General features: G+C 39.1%; 1 protein-coding gene across 1 annotated transcript in view; it reads left to right on the forward strand.

Annotated features, from left to right (window-relative positions):
- Positions 1-16,835, forward strand: part of LOC588660 (formin-J) — a 113,636-nt gene that overhangs the window by 80,542 nt on the left and 16,259 nt on the right. The window contains exon 6 of the mRNA XM_030981247.1: positions 15,716-16,492. Within this exon, the coding sequence (XP_030837107.1) occupies positions 15,716-16,492 (777 nt within the window). The remainder of the gene's footprint in view (positions 1-15,715; positions 16,493-16,835) is intronic.

Below are 16,835 nucleotides of genomic sequence, written 5' to 3' on the forward strand. Positions count from 1 at the left end.
GGTCGCACTCTTATATACCGGCGCTTCCTTGCACCTCATAATGGTTCAGTTTTGCACCCCATCTAGGCAACTTTTGGTTATCATGTCCGGGCGCAAATTTGACCCTGTGTGCAACGCATCACAGTTGGATCTTTAAATTAAAGTGCAAATTTACACCTTGCATTCAGAGATGCCGGATTTTAAATATTTTGTTAAACATTATTTTTTTGTCAGTTGGTGGTGCAAATTTGAACCTCATTTCATAACTTTCTTTCCAGATTTGACCATGTCGATACTACAGGCATGAAATAAGATTACTTCTGACTTTATACAATTAAATTTCTGAGTAATATACTCTCTTGATCAAATGAAATCCTGATTGGGTTTTCATCACTCACATGACTATGCTATCCGACTTATCTCAATCAGAATTCTTCTTAATTTGTTGAATAAACTTGATATCAAAACGTCATTGTCAGCGTCATGAGTTGATGGTTAATAGGCCCACAGATTCCCGCATGACAACAAAATGAGTAAACTGGGCTGAGGACTAATTTTGTCACCAACCCACGTATAACAGTGCAATGAGGACAGATGAAGATTTTCATTTCCGTAGATTTTCCAATCTTTGATAGAACCAGCAAGTTAATGATAACGTTCATGACCGTGATAACTATTTTGGCAACGTGATAATTGGAAGTGTCAAATAATCGCATTCCTGAGCATCATCGAAAGCCACACCATGAATCTTCTCTATTTCTTGCTCATCATCCTCGGACTCATTAACCAGACGTTTGTTGATGTTTATCGATATCTCTGAGTGGAAGGAAGTGACATAAATGTCTAGTCTAAACAGGGAGATAGAGCCTGAAACCACATGGTTATTCGAAGATGTAGTTGTTTGTGATATATTGGTATATCCGACTGGGTCGAGGCCGAAATCTACGATGACCCTAAATTTAAGCCCAAAATACCGGTTTAGTGGTATTCTTGGCCTAAATTCAAGTCTACGACACCACTATCTCGGAGCACTTTTGTATAGGGGTTTCACTGAATTCAGGAAGTGGTGTAGTATAAAGTGTTGCTACCGGTTAAAACTTATGAGGGGCAGGGCTGCATAGAGGGCGATAATTGCCCTTCGGTTACCATTTGCAGATTATATGGGCACCACTGACATTATGAGCCTGTATATCCCTCCTGTTATGGGTACATTTTTGGCTACCCCCCCCCCCCCCGGTCCCCTCTCAAAAAGTTAATTTAACCCATTCTGACGTAATTCTGCCACTCGAAAAAAATATGATAATCTTGAATTCTTGATCAATTTCCTTTAAATTTCATAAAAACTTTGTGCAGAATTTATGAATTATTCTCTTAAAGAGTAAAAAAATGTTTGTCTTCCAAAAATGATTTGATTTTCCCATCATTGATACCAGAAAGATTGATAACATAGAGACTAAAAATAAAAACTAGTGGTTTTGCTCACACATAATCCTACAGATAATCAGGTAATTTTACACTTGATCTGTCGTATGGGCATCCGCCTTAGGAGGAGACCTTGTCATGCGGATGATATGAAACATTTTAGGTTCGAAATAGCTGGAATTTACGTGACCATCTTCGAGAAACTTTTATTTCAAACTTTTTATAACGTTTCTAACTCTTGTTTCGTCGCATCGGAGAATAAGTTTTAGGTGTTGGGTAATTTTAACATGAAACATCTGCACCCATTGTGTGAGTTTGTTTCTGTTGATATTAAAGCATCAAATTTATGTTAAATTTAAATTTAGAGTAATACACTCTTATCTGATATTATGCGGTTAATGAAGAAAATGAAGTCAATGAAGTACTGTACATATTATTCAGCAAAATTGATTTTCATTTGGAAAAAGATTTCTTAGGGGTTGTGACGGTTGAATTGGTGGTAGAAGGTGTAGGAGTTTAGCAGCAGTAGCAACAGAAGTTGGATAGTAGTATACTAATACTATTATAGTGATAAAATATGCATGCTGTGAAAAAGTTCAATTCAGGGGTACGAATTCTTAAGCATTGTAGGAAAACGAAAGCAAAATATGTCTCAGGACTTGATTGATCGATGGGGCAGAAGAACGGAATATTGTATAAACTGTCATAATGTTTGACCATGCATGGTCCATGGTTTGACTCATAATACACAGTAAGATGAAGAAGCTTGCGGCGCCACCGACCACTGTATAGGTTAACCCGCAATATTTACTCCTCGTTTTTGTAGCTCGATTAAAAACCAGTGAGACCAAAGTCAAACAAAATAAACGAGATAATATCTGACGCCAAGACACAGTCAAACTATGGTCAAACAACCATTAATCTGAGGACGTGGTCAGTTTATTTGTAGCTCTAAATGGTATCTTTGTAGACATGGTAAAAAGGTGTTAACTAAAGCCGCTACTTCCGAGAAAGGGAAGTATTTATGTTCTCTCAAGTTCACGATACTTAAAAGCATTGGTTACAGTTTGTTGGTTTAGTTGTTCTGCATGCCTTTTTCGTAAGTTAGTTTTTCTTCAAGTTGGCGCGCAAAGCATTTTATGAAACACTCGTAAAGTGTGGTCAAGTGTATTTTAGTATTATTATCTGCTTGTAAAAGAGCGAGCGAGAAAGATATAATTATATTTACTGTGAGTGAATGAAAAAAAAAAAGATGGAGATAGAATGGATGGAGAGAGAGAAAGAGAGAGATAGGTGGGGTGGTTAAGGAGGCAGAGAGAGAGAGAGAGAGAGGGAAGGGGGGGGGGGTGAGGGGCTCTCACCATAAGATCTTATACGAACGAAAACCCTCAATTACTTTTGAGGACTGAAGGTTTACTGGACAGTCGTCTTGGTTGTATGGCCCCGTATGTACATTATTACATAACGTTTTCCCCGATTCGCAGAAGAGATCCTTCGAGTGACAAACCTTCGAGTCAGTGAACGATGATCTCTGTGTTAATTATACTTACCAAGGTGTATTGACTATTGACCCTGACATTCTGAACACAAAGACGTCATCACATTTTTCCGAGTAACCACCGGCATCAAACTACACAGATAAAGAAAAAACAGAAACACTTGTTCATGAGTTTCTTCTCTGTTTCAAAGTGTATTCAAACTCAAAATTCGAAAGAGATATCATTTCCTACGCCTCATCTACACAATGTCAAGTGCACACATGCAGTATTGGGCTATCATGCAGAATAGGGGCTAATCATTAATAGGTTGCTACTTTTACTCGCTAATCTTTGATTAAGTCCACTTTTGATTGATGGATTGGAGGTAGCAATAGTTCGAAAGCTTATTTACCCCCCCCCCCCCAGTATACAGCGATATCATGCTAAGATATGATTTTGTTAACTTATGCGCCATACATAAATAGTTTAGACAGGCCTCAGTGTTTATATAGACATTTTAAATCATAATAGACGGTAACCTTACATCAGTCATAATTATTGAAAGCGAGCAATTTTAGTATGCTTTTGGAAACTCGTGGAAAACTCGAATTAGGGATAATTAGTGTTGTGGCATTCATATGTTACTAAACAAAAAGCCGCACAAATTATTTCATTTCCATTTCCAGGACAACTTCCCGCGTTGCCCATGAACCCATGCTGCCTAATCGCTGTCGTCACTTTCGCAAAAAAAGTCAACGTCCAAATTGTTCAATCTTTTGAGAGTTTAGTGACCGTTTTAACAAGAAAATTGAGAATAAAAGGGTCCTTATCTGTAGGAATGTATCGCCCGTATAGTATCAGGCTCTTTTTAAAATCGAAACTAACCAAATAAATAATTTCGTTGAGCAGATATTCTATATGCTTGAACAGAACGTTGATATTAGAATACAGACTTGCATTGTTGTGGTATAATTGGTTCACCGCACGCGCAAATTACAATACGTCCGAATATGTGAATTTTTGGAGAAGCCTTTGGCGTGCGCGCGCGTTTTTCAGGACACCCGTCGTCTGCTACCAAAAATGAAACACACCTTTTCATTCATTGGAAGTGCACAAACGAGAGGCAGCGGACACAAAAACACATAGCCGCGTAATAATAACAGCAGTGCGTCGGTGTGTGGAGTTTACATCAATTATAATGCTGCATTCTCGTAACCTTAATCATTCGGACTGATTCATTAGCTTGAAAAACACGGGAAGAAGCACAAGGAATTATTGTAACTTGTAAGAAAGATACTGGATGTACTATGTGGATTAAACACACATCTTTATGATATACCGGTAACGAGTTTTAAGGATAAGGAGATCCACATCTACATAGCAACAGGTACGTGAACACTCTTCTTTGCATTATTCATCCTCCGCCCTTCTCCTCTTTCTTCTCTTCCAATTTGTTTTCTTCCTTCTCCTCGTCGCTGTTTTATTATCATCAATTCACCATGACCATTACCCTCCTCTTCTATACTAGCGTATCATATATTGTCATTGTGAATTCATAAATATCAACAATTTACTACTAAAATACAGTGTTATCCGAATATTTACATGATTTACGTTCTTGATCAGATAGATAATGCCTGTCTGTCGGTATATTTAACACAGTGCACACTGTATGACATGATAACAACAAACCTTTATCATTTACTGGTAGATTTTCGCCATCGCGAATTTAGTTGTGGTTTTGGTTCGTTCTATTCCAATTCTATTTCTGTACCTGTGACCTGTAAATTAGCCGCGGAACTTCGTATGATATCTTGCTGCATGGAGAACCCCCTGCTGATCCCCAAACATATAGAAACCAATTTCATGGTCTAAATTTGGTCGCTCCCCGAATTAATCCCAATCAAACTGGAGCGTCACACCCCTCATTACCACTTTGTTTTGATTCTAGCTCCTTATTCTTCATTCATAACTTCTCTATTTGACCATAATACACAAGTCAGGAAGCTATGATGCCCGGGTTTGGTTTGGCTTCCATGGCCTGGGTTGGGTACTTTCGATTGGTAGTAAAACGAGGATGCTTAAAGGTAGATCATGCATGGGCTTCTTCTTCTTCTTCTTCTTCTTCTTCTTCTTCTTCTTCTTCTTCTTCTTCTTCTTCTTCTTCTTCTTCTTCTTCTTCTTCTTCTTTTTCTATTCTTCTTCTTCTTCTTCTTCTTCTTCTTCTTCTATAAACTCTGTCTCCTTCACTCCTGAAGATTCTTTCAGACATATTAGATGTATATGTATGTGTCACAGAATACGTGAAGTGCTGGGTGTCAGTTAAGGTGCAAGTAAAAATTGTCCTCACTGATTTTGGTTTTACCACCGCACTTCATCAGTCTTTGACACAGTGCATCTACCAATGGAACCATAATTATGCTACGATAACACTGTACACAAACAAACTCCCTGGTCTGTTAAACCTAATAAATCCAACCTAAAACCCATTGCAGTCCTAAATTTATATATCTCTATTCTGGAGAAATCAAGCCTGACAGACCAAACGTCTGCGTTCCAGATTTTGCTGGTATCAGGGTCATGAAGATAAAGGAATTGACGCAAAAGATGACTAACTTATATTCATTCTGCGCTCAAGATATGCTTGAAGACTTTTTAAAAGAAGCCATGTACATTCCACCAAGCTTACTGATCTATCATTATCCGACTTCAATCGCAAGCCATTATCACAGACCAAGGAAAGTCTGCTAAATTTGCTTAAATCACCTTCTACCAACAAATGCTTGAATCAAGATATTTAAACTGTGTTCAATTTAAATGAAGATTGAAAACCAATGTAATACAGGAATGAATCATTTACTTGCTAAAAGCTACTTATCCAAGAAGCATAGATATTCCGGTGTTTTATCTAGGAAATAGAATTTGAAAATATAATTATGGATCTTATTCAATTTATTTCGTACATGGGATTTCATTCTTCCGCAAAGAAGTTATGCTATTTTTTTAATCCTGTAAGGAAACTCTGTCTTTAAGAAATTCATGATCGGGGAGATGGCGTAATAATATCATATTTTACAATTTCCGTGGTGTTGAAACTGTAACCATGGTGCCGAATACGATTGAAGTTCAGGAATGAATAACGAGGTCAAGAATAAAGAATTTCAACCGAATGAGTGGTCTATAGAGTGAAGGATTGAAGGAGAAAGTGCGGAAGAATCATGTGGAGGACACTGGAAAAGAGAGAGAGAGACAGAGAGAGAGAGAGAGAGACAGAGAGACAGAAAGAGAGAGATATATATAATATATATATATATATAGAGAGAGAGAGAGAGAGAGAGAGAGAGAGAGAGAGAGAGGAAAAAGGGGGGGGGGAGGGTGTACATGGTTCAGGTAGACAAACAGAAGTGACTGTGTGTGAAAACCAATGTGTCAATGTCATTTTAGTAGCAGCAAGTGTATTTCAAGCATCCGCATATGAAAATGTTAATGATATTTATATTGGATGACAAATCGTTCAACAAAATAATGTTGGTAGGCGTGTCAACTCATCGAGCTCGGCACATTGGTGACAGAGAGAAAAAAGGCGAGGGAGAAGGAGTTTGGAAGGTTTTAGGGGAAGGGGGGAGTTTACGATTTCGATAGAATTTCTATCTTTACGCGGATGTGTATCCCTAATTTTCTTACCCCTCAGCGCCCCCCCCCCCTCAATATCTACCCCAAGCATAAAAACACCCAGCGGCCGATCATCACGGAGTTGCATCCATGAAGCCGCATCCATGAAGCCCTACCTGTCTGAGAGATGCCGTACTATTGCTTATGCAATGCACTCAAGAGTCTTGACTTGTAGAGTGTGCCTATGGTTTCATGTTATTAATCAAACTGCCAGACAGTCAAAACACTCAAGGTGGCAATGCATATAACATCTACTGGTATGTATCTGTCTAAACGGGATTAGTATATTATTACCTACAGCCTGTTTCCTATTTCTCTTTTCATGTGACGTGGAGAAAGAAAAAATATAGACGGTATGCGCCTATGCCTTTACAGCTACGATGAACTTCGTAGATCTTTTTCTTCTTCGGTCCAGATTTAACAACATCAAAATAAGTTCAGCGTATGAGCGTAGGAATTTCATAATGCAGATTAACTCTCATATTTTTTGTTTAATCCATTAATCATTACGTCTTTGGCAAACACAGTCGCATTATTTTCAGTCATTTTACCCTTTTATGTACGTGGAAAAAGAACCGAGTTGACACAATACATCTAAAGAATGTGTTTTGGAATGACTCAGTCAACAATAGGAACAAAATGATATTTTTGTCCTTTTTCATAAGCCTGCAGCAGAGCAGATATGGGGCTTCACAACATTTAGTGTATGACGAAGAATGCACGTCATATTCATGAGAGGAAAAAAAAAGAACCATTGGAATGAAAAAACGTCAAAAACAAAAATGACAAAGACTGTACTATGATCTGATGATCATCTATTATTCCCATGAAGCTAAAAGTTCACAGTATAGGTGAAATTCCTTAGTTACGATTTTGGGGCTCTTTTTGTTCACAGTTTTGTTCACAGTTATCTTGTTTAATAACAAATATTTTCAACACAAAATCTGCGTATACGTCAACAACACAAGTTCAAAGTTCCTATCTCATTGGATTATGATTGGAAAATGTATTTGTTTCCCACCATAGCATGAGAATTTGCTGTCGAGGGTTTTTTGCCCTCGCGTCTATAGTTCCAAATCTATATTCCATTAATCAAATTTTTGAATTCATTCCATAATTCTCTCAACTGTTTAACCGGTGAACGAACGCATGGGATGGGGTTACCAATGAATTCGTTGAGTGATTTTGTACAAGGTGCAATATGAATTAGACAAATTAAAAAGCGAAAGGCCACTTCCAAAGAAACCTGTGGTTTTGTAATCAGTAATGACCGCGTTTAGTCTTGCATCATTTTTCAGGACAAAAGTAATCAGTTTTCAGTTGCCTAGTATTGATCATGTACTTGAAACAAAGCAATTTCTGTAAAAGTTATACTCGATGAGTTTATTTGTTGAGGTTTGACTTCCTTACCGTATGCTCATTAATCCGTATAGACTATAGAGAATGTCAGACGTTTTGGTTGCAATTTTCATCAGGGAAAAACCACGAAATATTCTTTGTCTAGTAATATCCGGAATATCATTTAAAGTATATTTTCAAAGGTAATCTTGTGTTTTTACCTTGCAATGTATGATTTTGTTTGGACCAACATGCTGTTGATAAATTACTTACACTTACTGAAAATAACATGCACTTAAAAGTACCTGCAAATATATGCTATTATGGAACTAAGTGATTTATTTCTACTGGCATATTCAAGCATCTCATCTCCTCTCTGTACAGAATACTTAGCTATCATTGACTAACATTCAAAGTTGATATTTTCATGAGGTTTTTTTAGTTTGATTTTCGTTGAATTCTGTCAAATTTCCCTTTCAGTCATCAGGTCATTTAAACATACCAGAATATATACAATACAGGGAATATTTTTAAGTTTGAAAACTGCTGACAAATGGGTCTTTGTTTCCGCGGCGAAGCAAGCTAATTATGAAAGGAAATACATTTATCCCTTCAAAATTAATGATTGATATTACTCATAATCTCAACGTGTCTCAAAAACACCTGTGGCAGTCTACTTTAAACCTGTACATATTTACAATGTCATGCTTGAAATATGGTATGTCACCGCGGTATGTCACAGATGGTTTGTTTCTCAAAACACTTGTCCTGTCTACTGAAGAAGAACTTTGCCCCTAGGTATCATCGATTTATTTATACTTACGCCATTCCCGCCTCTTTCGTCATGCTTAATAAGTCAAACATTCGTATCGGGTTAACATAAATATGTTCAGGTGACCGTCTCAGGACCAGTAATAAAAAGATGCTCGTCATGCTTCATAATGTCGGTCTTTATTGCGAAATTCCTCCAGTATTTTCAAGTTTACATTTAGCATGTTTAGGGGTCTATAGTTCTCCGTCTTGATGTTTAACCCGTATTCAGTTTGATATTTAACATTTCAATTGAGACTTTCTCAGACAGTTAATCAGATTTCCCAAACGTACATTCACAGGGCGGGGGATGAGGGGGAGGGGGTATCTCCCTCAGGAAAAGAGGGGAACTGTACCTGGACAGCCCCGCGAAACGTGACACACTGCGAATATTACTATTTTTATTTTGTTAAATGTTGGACCTTCACACGGAGGGGGGGGGGGGGGGGAACTAGATTATATTCTGTGCTTGATAAGCCACTGGTATTTTCGAATGGACAATATTACTCTGTGAAAGCGTAATTTTCCTAGAAATGATTCGGGATTCCCTAGCTACCGCGATAAGCGTAAATAATTGCATATCAAATCTTTTCGCAAAATAATATCAATATCCAAATCACAATTGCCTTTGAATATTTATTGCCTCTGGAACGGAAATATGCCTATAAAAGACTAAGCAAATGATAAATGAAGCATTTGTTGACAAACTAGACCACCAAGGTCAAGAACATTGTTTAGTCTTTAGACTCTACTTTAGACAACGGTTGACGTAGACTATTCAAAGCAAAGTGGTATAGAAATGAGATAATAAATTGCCAAACCCCTACAATAATTGTGCCTTGGGGAGTACTGGTCTGCGGATACTATCTTGTTACTGCAATTGACATTGGACAATGTATATACCTGCTCATGGTTTTGAAAAGGTTAGAACAACTTTTATCACCGTCATTCAGTGACAGGAAGAAGCACTTAAAGGAACCTTAAATGGAATTAGGGGTAGAAACGGGATGAACGTTGCTATGGTAGCTGAAAAGAAATAATTTTTTACGAAAGATGAGATTAATGATAACAATTATCACAGTCGAGGGAAGTTATTGTTTCTCACTTTGAATTGTCTTTTTTTAAGTACATATAAACAGAAACATAATGCCACGGTAACTGAATAACAATAAGGATTTGGGAAAGATGGTTATCTAGTGGGGTTTTCTTTTCTATTATCAGGTAATGCTATGATTATGTGATATTCCGTTGTCATAGCGATACGTCAATACAAACATTAGAGCAATCCATTACGTGAATGATGATTTGTGTACACTGTCTGAAGGTTGTATTGAGTGTTGGGTATTTGAACAGTCGCCTGCCCACGGAGCCCCGCCTTTAACATGATGACGGTGACATTCATGTTCATTTTATTATCGGCTTTAGAATCTTGGGGCACCCCATTGAAGGGGGAGAAATGGGAGAAAGGAAAGAAAGGGGGAGAGCGGAAGTAAGAGTGAGAAAAAAAGACTTCATCCGTCCCCCTCCTGTCCCTTAATTCGAAAGCGTTGTTTTACGGCAAGCCATCCTATAGTAAAGAGGGTGCCCCATGAGTTGATACGACCCCGCACCCCTCATTCGATGGGCATTGTTCTAACTTATTGTCATCCACCTAGTAAGACCGATGCCCCCATGAGTTGACATGATCCCCCCCCCCCTCCCGCCTGGTGCACACCTCACTTGATGGCCATTGTTCTACATTTATTTATTGTCATCCACCTAGTAATTAAGACCGTCGCCCCCATGAGTTGATACGGCCCAGTACCCCACCCCTTCACTCGATAGACTTTAATATACCCTAGTCGAATACACTTGTAAAGATCGGTGCCCCAACCTGTATGAGTTGATACGACCCTGCCATGCCCGATATTACTCCGGTTCCTTGTTCTCCTGTATTTCAACATTTGAACCAAATGAGATCCCCCCCCCCCTCCCCCACCCATGACACCACAGGGTCCATAACCTCCAATTGCCGCACCTACCCTACGTCACAACACACAATGATTTTTCAAGTCACAAAGTGTGTCAATCTTCCTAGATTACCACACTCTCCTATCTCAAAACCCAAACATTATCGTTACGTCATCATTGCCAGTTGCAAGGAGTAGCCCAAATGATGATGCGATTTTAATGTTTCCTCAAGAGACTCCGTTGTTGAAACAGCGGCATTGGTTTCTGACTATCCGTCTATTGATCATATACGTGACTCATCGATGCAGGGACACCTCCCTTATGCCAACCCGCAACTTGTTAACTGTACGTGGGCATTTGTAAGACGTCCTCTGTCTATTCTCATTTCGTAGGTCCAAAGTACAATTGTTATCGACAATACATTGCATTCCACTTCAATGATTCTGATGTTTTATTACGGTCAATTTGTTGTTTTCCTTTTTTTGTTTCCCATTCTTTGTCCGTTGTATTGATTTTCTCGTATCAACAAACACTTTTTAATAACTCTGGAATTCATGAACAGTTCCCTGTAAGGGAAATAATTATTGCCAGGTGGCATGGGAAAGAGAACAAATGGCATAATTCCTGGAGCATGAGATCACCTAGTGCAACTATAATTATATTATTCAATCATTATAATGTCAATGTCGAGGGAAGCCCTATAGTAATAATATTTTCACTCTGAGTCATAATTAATTTTGTCACTGGTTCCACATGGATGCTTCAGACTTGTTCGTATATATTACTAATCTGATTTATTTCTGAGAAAATGCCTTTTGTGGTTCTTGACCACATAAATAAAGATCTTCCGGATATCCCAATGATTCAACAGGCTTAACACGCTGCATATACATCTGCAGTGGTATATCCAGAAAAAAAGATAAACGGGGTGGGGGTGCTTCTCGGATCGGGGGGGGGGAGGAGGCGAAGTCCTTTTTGTAACAAGGGGTGGGCAGGGGCGGACTGGAATTAAACTGAAGAACCCTGTGTGCCATAAACCCAAATTGTATCGACTTTTTCTCCCTTGACATCAAACCGGGGCGGGGGGGGGGGGGGCGTACTCCCGCTCCCACATTTATTGGATATGCCACTGTTCTGTATTCATCTGCAAATACAGACAGAATTATTGTGACAGCGAAAGCTCACAACCTTGTAAATATGCCTGAGTCGTGATGAAAGGCTACCTATAGCACACACCTCAAATTGATGAATTTTACATTGGGGTCCATAGCAACCACAGTTGTCGCCCAAAACGCCACTGAAGATTGCGGGGGCGGGACCTTTTAAATTCCAACCACCGTTGTGCTATGGTGTGTGTGTTCTCTTGCTCTTCTCGCAGAAAGTTCTATTTTAATTATAGACTGCGGCTTTCAAATACACCCACTTTTGTTCCGTAATTGGTGTACTTGATGATCGGCTCATGGTGACTTTTATGGATTCGTTATTGAAAAGTTGTTCAATGACGACCGTTATTCTAAAGAAATTTTAACGAAGCCTTACAAATATAGTATTACTATTTGGGTTGGTTATCATGGTCATTACGGGAGTCATTAAGGGCTGCTAGATCAATTTTCTCCGAAACACAGAAGGATGACCAAAAATTACAAAAGAATGGCTAAATAAATATTTTGAACACAAAAAGAGTGGGGGCAGAAATGATAAGAAGAAATTGGAGGGGATAAAGCAATTTTGTCATGGTTCGAGAAGGATGGAACGATGGGAAAGTACATTTAACCTTCAGTTCACTCTTTTCAACCTTGTCATAAACTTAGGCAATATAAAAAATTCTTAACATTATTCCAACAACAAAATATGCATGGCCCCCTCCATCTAATCCACTCTTGACATTTTTGTTTGGGCCATCAATCCTAATCTTGATTTTTCTGGAACAAACACAATGAATCATGAGACACAATTGTTGAATGTGGCCTCACCACAATACATAAATTCATGGCTGTTTAGGAACAGACTTGCATGTATATCATGATCATCCATGTTTTGCATCGCTGTAGAGACCAGTCACCCCAAAGACACCGACGCTATACCGACATTAGACCGAGGAAACAATTACATAACCTTAAATGTTCCCAAATCGATTGGTTTGGAGTCGGGTTTCTAACCGGTTTTACAGTGACTGAAATATTACCCAGTCCCACCGACGAAACAGACTCCAAAACATTCTATCCACCGTATAAAAATTTGATAAAACCTTAAATACGAACATGATTCTGTCGAGTATGAATCTTTGGCATGTAGTCGGTTTTTGTTGTGTGACTGGGACCATAAGATATTAATACGCACATACATACAACAACACAAAAGGTTGCAAGCCCTCATAATATTATCATCTAAAAAAAAAGGCAGCAGCTTCTATGTAGCCTTGTAGGGATGCGCTACCATTATCATTGAACGAGGGAGAGAGAGAGAGAGAGAGAGAGAGAGAGAGAGAGAGAGAGACGGGTGTTATGTTGCCATGACAACACATCTGTCTGCTTGTCGGAGGCAACTGGGACATAACGACGGCTAACTGGCTAATGCAAGTTGAATAATTATACCAACCACGACTACATAGATTTAAATACTCTGGCAAGTGAAATTTGTACATGGCCAAACATGGTTTCGACGCAAGTTATACCTATATGCATGTGTACATGACTAAAATTGGACAAAGGGACAAGCAAAATAGCGACTTATCATGTAAATCAGACCGAATTTGTTCTTATTGGGTTATATGCCGATAAGACAATGTTACCCCAAATCTATAAATGAATGCGCTTGGAAAAACAACAACATTGGTTTCTGAGGATGACAATACGTTTCCTATACTTGGTGTTTCTGAGGGCGAGGTTTCTAGACCAGAACTGAAACAACATCATTAATTGTCATTACAACATGCCACATGACAATGCGGAAGAAAACCATATGTGCAGTGTTATTGTGTGGAATAATGTTTACTCGATATATGCACAAACATGTTGGTAGATTGTCACATTGTAAATGGATAAACAAGGAAATAGATGCAATGATTTAGTTGTTTGTGTTCAAGAGTGTCAATGCATGAAGTCTTTTGTTGTGTAGTTGATTGGCTTCGAGATTCCGGACCAAACCGTCTGCGATATTGTGAAAGATTGGTTAATCTAAAAGTCATAAGATTTACACAGAAAAGGGAAATGGCCATCAATTGCCAAATGTTAAAAGAGTAAAATAGTAATTTAGATCACAGCCAGAGGGATGTAGTTGTTATTGTTTGCTCATTACTCCAAAACCAGAGAAAACAAATATTTGCATGCAGCTGGTAAAAATATGGTGTGTATAAACAAAACATAGTAATACGACACAGTGTTTTGGCGCTCTCAAAACTGCTCTGTACGTTGAAACTCTCGAGGGCAAAACCTGTGTATTACAATATGCTAGTATTTAAATCATTGGCTTGATAGATAAGATGTGTTGTCAAAATTCATCGTTAAGTGTCCCTTCCACTTAATCGTTACCCATCACCCATTCATAATTTATCATCAGATCATATCTACGTCAGTTATGATGGAATATGCAACCTTGATGTCTTGGTCGCCATCATTTCTGTACTCGGTTACGCCCTCGTTTCACTCTCACAAATTAGCAATTAAATTCAGGCGGCCAGCGCTGTGTCCACTGCCTGTTTTTCATTTGTGTTTATTCTACGAGTGATTTCTACATTCACATCACAACCGCCTTTTTGTCAGTAATGAATAAGGAAACGATGCTTTTGGTTGCCCATTACATCACGTTTGGAAAACTGAACAATTTGTGTTTGTTTTGTTTTCCATTTAAGTAAGATGAGAACTGGCAGGTCATCTGTAGAATGCTATGTAGCATACGTAAAAATAACCGAAAACTTTGCCTTGATTCAAGCTTTTCTTAACGCAAAGTGCGGTCATTTCATACCGAAATTCAAGAAATTAAGTCGATTATTAGGTATCGTTAAACTAATTAATATCAGCTCAACGTTGAATTCTGAGGTAACCATTTATGACTAATTGATTGCGACTGTTTTCTTCATGGGAACGGGTTGGAAACATCGGGTATTGAATATTCTTAATTGAAAAAAGGGGCGAAACCCCATTCCGATGCGAATAACACCGAATAGTGGCGTTGCTTGAAAGGGGTGTTACACCCCATTTCCCCCTCATTCAAAATTGGCTTTCTGCTAAATAATGAGCCTTGTCGTTTCTTGTTTTTTTTTTTACATTTACTTTTTAAAAAGAAAAAAAAATCAAAACGTATTGTCGGGAAATATCTGAGGACACTCTGACTGGATACCCCTTCCATTCACGATTAGCTTCCACGACATTTTCCTGACTAAGCCAACACCCCCCCCCCCCCCCAAGAAAAAAAGAGAGAGAGATGTTTATTTTGCTCAGAATGGTGGTTTGGACTGTTAGTATAAAATTGTCTTTATCGAGGATTGATTTAACGTGTAGTTAGGAAAATTATTTCAGTGATTTGCACGTTTGTATTGTGTACTGATAACGTCAAAAGATAAGTATCAGGTGCGCGATTCTGGAACTGATTATCAGTTTGTGTTTGAAGATTTTAATCATAAGAAAGATCCCAAGACCATCAGACATGGTCCATGCTTTACAATACACAGATAGGATGTGGTCTGGCTTCTTTAATCTATTCATGATCTTTATCATAATCAATTTTAGGTGTTAGAGAAGTGTTATAATATTATCTTTAATCTTTGATCGTCTCGCCCTGATTTTGTCTCTCGATTGAGCAGATTGCTTTCATAATGCAGTAGTGCAAATCTGTATGATTTTTTATCTTATCAGATTGTTGGTGTGTGAATGGCATTGTAGCTATATCGTGCGGTTTTAGATAATATGTGATAATCCTTATGCTTCCCATTGAAGATATAATTGTGATAATCCTTATCAAAAGCTTCCCATTGAAGATATAATTGTGATAAACCTGATAATAAACTTCGTATTCTTTCTCCCTATTCCTATCTTTCTATCTCTGTCTGTCCATCTTTCACACAACAGGTGTCTGATACGCCGCAGTCAACCCCCTTCCTGACTATCCTCCAGCATCTCCTCCGGATCGACCCGAAGGAAAGCCTTAGTGAGATAATCTGGGAGGTTTCCGAGAAACTTGTCCACAAGGCAGTTCTCCTGGAGAAGAAAGAATACGCCGACAAGCTCGTGAAACTCGGCGAGCGTGAGATTGCACGCTCGGTCGCCTCGCTACGAGGACGGGCCGACACCCTGGCAAGCACGCCCCGAGTGGAGAATGGGAGAGACATTCTAACCCCGCGAAGTGAGTTAGCGACTACCGCCCCTGGTAACGATAACGGAACAACCGGTAACGCCTCTCGAAAGATGGGCGTGGCAGAGGCATCTTGTGTGTCGGAATCGGTGCAGTCGCATACGGAATCGGACGGGATACTGTTCTCGAAGCCAAGCTCGACCATCATGCCACCGTCATCGTTATCAATCCCTTCCCCCATCGTCCCACCTCCCCCTCCACCTCCACCACCACCACCACCAGGGATGGGTGGGGGACCTCCACCACCTCCACCTCCACCTCCAGGACCGGGTGGTATCCCACCCCCACCACCTCCACCACCAGGACCAGGGGGTCCACCACCCCCTCCTGGACCACCAGGGATGCCTGGGGTAGCCTCTATGCCAGCGATGCCTTCTTCATCAGCAATACCCAATGTGAAACCCAAATCACGAATGAGGACGTTAAATTGGGTTAAGCTGCCTCCACGAAAAGTCATGCATGCCAACAACAGTATTTGGAGCAAAGTCAATAAGGTAAGAACTGCTAAAACTCTTCTGTTTCTGCTGGAGATATACCACCTCTCATACAAGAAGATTAATGTTTCAGATTCTATGCATTGACCGGCATGGTTTAGGCGGGTTAGTAACAAACTTATTATCAAAAGCCACTGAGAGTAGAAATCTTTCAAACGCAAAAGCTCTAATTTTGTGGCTTTCTGCAACATTCAATGCAAATCGGAGTTCACGAACTCTACCATATTAGAAATTGAAGGCGAGAAATTTCTTGTCAAAGCTAAAAACTCGTTCAAATCAAAAAAATATTACCAAAACTGCCATGTATATAAATTGGGGGTATATTTTACAAAAATTAATAACC

The sequence above is a fragment of the Strongylocentrotus purpuratus genome, unplaced genomic scaffold (assembly GCF_000002235.5).
Source record: "Strongylocentrotus purpuratus isolate Spur 01 unplaced genomic scaffold, Spur_5.0 spur5_scaffold_11, whole genome shotgun sequence".
Taxonomy (NCBI): domain Eukaryota; kingdom Metazoa; phylum Echinodermata; class Echinoidea; order Camarodonta; family Strongylocentrotidae; genus Strongylocentrotus; species Strongylocentrotus purpuratus.